Source organism: Dipodomys ordii, unplaced genomic scaffold (genome assembly GCF_000151885.1).
Source record: "Dipodomys ordii isolate 6190 unplaced genomic scaffold, Dord_2.0 Scaffold120, whole genome shotgun sequence".
NCBI lineage: Eukaryota > Metazoa > Chordata > Mammalia > Rodentia > Heteromyidae > Dipodomys > Dipodomys ordii.
Window position 1 is genome coordinate 2,804,174 of NW_012267336.1, and position 5,599 is coordinate 2,809,772.

Sequence of the window (5,599 nt, forward strand, 5' to 3'; positions counted from 1 at the left end):
AAGGAAGGAAGGAAGGAAGGAAGGAAGGAAGGAAGGAAGGAAGGAAGGGAAAGAAAGAGGTTGTCTCTATGGACTGGTTAATAATGCTTTGAATAAGTTGTTTGTTTTGCCATTCCTGGTATCTGAACTCAGTGCCTAGGCACTGTCCCTGAGCCACAGCACCACTGTTTTTTTTTCTGTGTATGCGGTACTGAAGAACTGAACCCAAGACTTCATGCACGTTAGGTAAGCACTCTACCACTAAGTCACATTCCCAGAAATTTTTTTTTTGGTAGGTCGTAGAGCTTGGGCGCTGTCCCTGCGCTCTTCAGCTCAAGGCAAGCACTCTACTGCTTGAGCCACAGTGACACTTTCGGTTTTCTGGTAGTTTATTGGAGATAAGAGTCTCACAGAGAGGGGCTGGGAAGGTGGCTCAGTGGTAGAACGCTTGCCTTGCATGCCTGAGGCCCTGGATTCAATTCCTTAGCACCACATAAGCAAAAAGAAAAAAGCCGGAAGTGGCGCTGTGGCTCAAGTGGTAGAGCGCTAGCCTTGAGCTGAAGAGCTGAGGCCCAGAGTTCAGGCCCCACGACTGGACACACACACAAAAAAATGTCTCACAGAGGGCTGGGAAGGTGGCTCAGTGGTAGAGTGCTTGCCTTGCATGCATGAGGCCCTGGGTTCGATTCCTCAGCACCACATAAACAGGGGAAAAAAAGCCAGAAGTGGCACTGTGGCACTAGCCTTGAGCTGAAGAGCTGAGGGACAGCGCCAGGCCCAGAGTTCAGGCCCACGACTGGACCCCCGCCCAAAAAAAAAAGAAAAAAAATCTCACAGATTTTCCTGCCTGGGCTGGCTTTGAGCCGCGTGATCCTCAGATCTCAGCCTGAGTAGGTAGGATTACAAGTGTGAGCCACCAGTCCCCAGCTTAAAAAAAATTTTTTTAACTGCAGAAATCCCACCAAAATGTCAGCTGATATGAATGTGAGCGTGATCTAGTCAGGCGAATTCTACCTTTGAATCCTAAGCTCCAGGGTCAGCACCATAAACACAGATCATCTCAGAGGATAAACTAGCAGGAAATCCAAAGCAGAATACTAGCTGGGTAGCATCACTGGTAATCCTAGCTACTCAGAAGGCTGAGATATGAGGATCACTTGAGCCATATCTCCACTTCCAGCTTTTTGTTGAAAGAGTCTCACAGATTTTTCTGCAATAGCCAGCTTGATACTGTGGTCCTCAGATCTCAGCCACCTTGAGAAGCTAGGATTACAGACATGAGCCACCAGTGCCTGGTTCTAAAAGTTTTGTTATACATTTTATATGCTGATGATAAACGTAAAATACTCAGTATAATACCTTAAACATACTAAGCAACCCATAAAATATGATAATTAAACCCACTAGGATACAAAATATATAAGGGAATGGATTATCTTGTTTAACACTCTACCTCAAGAATCTAGCCAGCTATTGGCCCATAGTTTGTTTTCTTTGTTTTACTTTGTTTTGTGTGCCAGTCCTGGGGCTTAAACTCAGGGCCTGGGCACTGTCCCTGAACTTTTTCTACCATTAAACCACAGCTCCACTTCCATCTATCTCTTCTTCTTCCTTCTTCTTCTTCTTTTTGTCGGTCGTGGGGCTTGAACTCTGGGCCTGAGCATTGTCCCTCAGCTCTTCAGCTCAAGGTGATCGCTCTACCACTTGAGCCACAGCGCCACTTCCAGTTTTCTGGTGGTTTATTGGAGATAAGAGTTTCACGGACTTTTCTGCCCAGGCTTGCTTTGAACCGCAATCCTCAGATCTCAGCCTCCTGAGTAGCTAGGATTACTGACTGGTGTGAGCCACCGGTGCCGGCTTTTTTGGTTAATTTGAGGTAAGAATCTCACGGACTTTTCTTATCCAGGATATATTCAAACCATGATCCCCAGAGCTCAACTTCCTGAGTAGCTAGATTACAGGTCTGAGCCTGGTGATAGATATTACTGAACAAATAGTTAAATATGATCTAGGAGTAATCTTCAAATCTCACTCCCCATCCTTTTCTTAATCATGGGGTTTGAACTCTGGGCTGGAGCATGTCCCTGAGCTCTTCAGTTAAAGGCACACTTTGTACCACTTAAGCCACAGCAACACTTCCGGTTTTCTGGTGGTTTATTGGAGATAAGACTTTCATGGACTATCCTGCCCAGGCTGGCTTTGAACAGTGATCCTCATATCTCAGGCTCCTGAGGAGCTAGAATTACAGGTGTGAGCCACCGGGACCTGGCTTCACCTCCCACTTTATGGTTACCAGTGTTCCCATTTTTAGTCAACAGCAAGAGACTGGAAAAACCTTACCCCAGAGGAAAGGCACTTAAGTTCCTGTTTATATTTCCTTAAACTCACCACAAAGATTCTTCCCAAAACCACAAAAACAATGCCTTGCAACAACTTAGTCTTAAACAATTTTGCTTCATTTCCCCTCACAGGGAAAGAACAAAGTTCCTTAAAAACAAAGTTCCTAATAGTTCCCTTACCCTTTTAGAAAGAAAGACACTTGCAAGACTATCAGTTCTCAAAATTCTAGTTTGTTTGACCTTTGAGTCATAGTTGGTTATTCTACAAGCTGTTTCTTTTTTCTACATAGTACTAAATAAAAGTAGGCTCCATACTTTAAAAAATCAAAGTTACACATCAAAGTGTAACAAAGTATAATGCTCAGAGTAACAAAATTGAGAAGCTATTTCTCCAATGTTGTAAGCCTTAAAATAAAATTCAGTTTTTTTTATTTGTTGATGGTCTTGAACTCTGGGCCTGGGCGCTATCCCTCAGATCTTCAGCTAATGGCACATGTTCTACCACTTGAGCCACAGTGTTACTTCCAGTTTTCTGGTGGTTAATTGGAGATAAGAGTCTCACAGACTTTCTTGCCCAGCCTGGCTTTGAACTGCGATCCTCAGATCTCAGCCTCCTGAGTAGCTAGGATTACAAATGTGAGCCCCCGGTCGAGGCAAAATTCTCAGTGGTTTTTTTCCTCCAACAGACCTCAGATCCAGTAGGAGTTATAACTCCTATCTGACATAAAACACCATCCCCAAATGGGCTTATCTTTTTCATCAGGTTTGAGTCTAAATTCCTTCTGTTATCTGTATTCAGATCGACTCTGTTATTCCTTAACATCAAACCTGCTTTCAAAGGGAAGATGATTTAGGAAAGTAGCAAAGACCTCAAAGTAGATTCAAAGAGAAGTTTCAAACACATTTTCTGTCATTCATTCCTGAAAAGTTGCTAGCTGAAAGAACAACTTAAAATAACTACAGTATTCTGAATGAAATAACTCAAATCTAAATTCTGGGATCTGCAGTCTGAAACATTTGTTTACAGTCAACTGTCTTTTCCTGTTACAGCAGTAGAAATAACACACACACACAGAGGCAAAAAAATTCCTGAAAAGACAAGAAATTTAACAGTGGCAGCTTCTAAGGGAGACAACAGAGCCAGCAACAGACTTCTGAATACCTTTTTGAACCTTATAAAAAAATAGATTAACCTAATATTGAGACAGAGAAAAATCCATATCTAGCAAAAGTACTTTAAAAGTTGTCAGATACTGACAGAAAGGCACAAAACTAAAGAAATATGGAGTTTATGTTAATGGCACTTCCTGAAAAATCTAGACCTCTTTCCCGCCACCAATAGTAGTAAACTTTGCAAGGAATTTAACTTGTTAAAGTTCACCTACACTCTGGATAGTTGAGTATTCTTCCATATCACTCAACACTGGAAACAAAAACCTGATACTCTATTAATGTGTCAGTTCAACAATGAATAATGGAGATATATATTAAGGAGAGCTGATCCAAATACATCTGTAAAAATTAACAAATCAACAAGTATATATACTGAATGTAAAATGTTGCAAATTCCCTTAAATATCTATCTATATCTATATATAAAATAGGCACAGGGTGCCATTTGCACCATAACTTGAGCAGCTTGAACGAGAGAATGCAATTCGATCTGTTGCAGAACACAATTGCACAATCACAATTACCCAGAAGATTCTACCAAACAGGAAATTCATGCTGTACTTTAAAAAACACGGGAATAGTATTTAAAGGTTAACATATCCAGAAGCCCCCTGGAATTTATTCTAAAACAATAAGCACATCACAGACTCTTTTTTTTAAAAAAATAATGCATGCACATAAAATATAAAGACAGAAAAAGCTAAGGGTTAAATCTGATATTTAGTTTCACATCAGGAGCGCCTCAAATCATTAAGTCTAAAATACGGTTATAAAACTTTGAAAATTGGTAGAATAGTCCAGGTCTGGAAATTTTATGGCATGGATTTAATTTAAAACACCCAGTGTAAATTAAAGCTGGAAACTTATTCTTCCTTTGCTTTGCTTATGTTCCTCATGAAAACAATCGTGTACCTCAGGCCATACATGAAGATAAGGTTCCCTGCAAAGCCTCGAAGGGACTTTGGTGGGGAGGAGGGGGAGTGGAAGTGAGACACCAAACTATATTCAGGAATTATCTAAATTTTAAAATATTTATAATACCTCCCAGCACTGTTAATAACTTTGATCTTGAGGGCGCCCAGCAGATCGGAATCACGATTGCTCCACAGGAGAAAAGTGTTTTGTCAAACAATACTTAAATGAGCAGAAGGTACAATGTGCCTACCCAGAGGCTCCCAGTTTCTCAAGCTGCACGCAGGGAGGGCTCTCGCAGGCTCAGCCACCCGCCCTCCCCGAAAAGGAAATACGCTTTCAACCGAATCGGAAACACACCACTCAAGCTGGCACTGCGCTCCCGAGATAAAGTCGGTATTTTAAGTTCTGTGGACCGCTGCTAACACAAGTGCGAATTCATAAACGAGATTTCGACAGAGGCTTGCAATAATAATAATAATTGTTGTTGTTGTTATTATAAAGGTCGGGAGGGAGCGCCTTTGCCCTTCAGTTTCGTTCAGATGACCACAATCTACTGATCGGGCTTCGCCCTCCTGCTCCTCCCAACAGTAACCTAGGCAAGCTCTGGAGCCCCGGGTGGCCCGGGAAAGGGTCCTTCTGCTCCATGGCTGCAGGGAGGCTTTCGCTTCCCGCGATTCCCACTCCCCCCCCACACACACCCCAATCCCCCCCAGAGGAGCAGCACACCAAGAAGGAAAGGCGCGGGGTGGGAGCCAGGGCTGAGCACACCACCTTCCGCCCACTGCGGACCTGCGTGGTGGTGCACGCGGCTGGCCGCCTCTCTGGTGTACAGCCAGCGTGCGGGGTGCAGGGCAGGCCGGGCTCAGGGGGGTAGCGATGCCCAGCCCTGAGGAAAAATTCCTGCCGCTGGGCGCATCGCTGAGCCACGGGGACGTCGGAGCAGGCCTGGACCGCGGGCGTGCATGGGGGTGGGGGGCAGCCCGCCGCAGCCCCCGGGCCGGCGACACTCACCACACAGAGCCGTAGGCGCCGGAGCCCACCGGGGACAGGTTCTGGTACCGCTCCGGCACCTCCCAGATGGTCTTGTTCAGCTCCTGCCGATAGAACGTGGGCCTCTCCTGAGACATCTTCCAGGGGGCCCACGGGGCCCCGGCCTGCACCCGGACCCACGGCCCGGCTCCGGTGGCTCGCCC

At 44.8% G+C, this 5,599-nt stretch overlaps 1 protein-coding gene across 3 annotated transcripts in view; it reads right to left on the minus strand.

Annotated features, from left to right (window-relative positions):
* Nucleotides 1–5,593, minus strand: part of Mapk14 (mitogen-activated protein kinase 14) — a 64,708-nt gene extending 59,115 nt beyond the window's left edge. For all 3 annotated transcript variants that reach the window (XM_013029615.1, XM_013029614.1, XM_013029616.1), the window contains exon 1: nucleotides 5,418–5,593. In XM_013029615.1, the coding sequence (XP_012885069.1) occupies nucleotides 5,418–5,533 (116 nt within the window). In that variant the 5' untranslated portion in view covers nucleotides 5,534–5,593. The remainder of the gene's footprint in view (nucleotides 1–5,417) is intronic.
* Nucleotides 5,594–5,599: the final 6 nt, after the last annotated feature.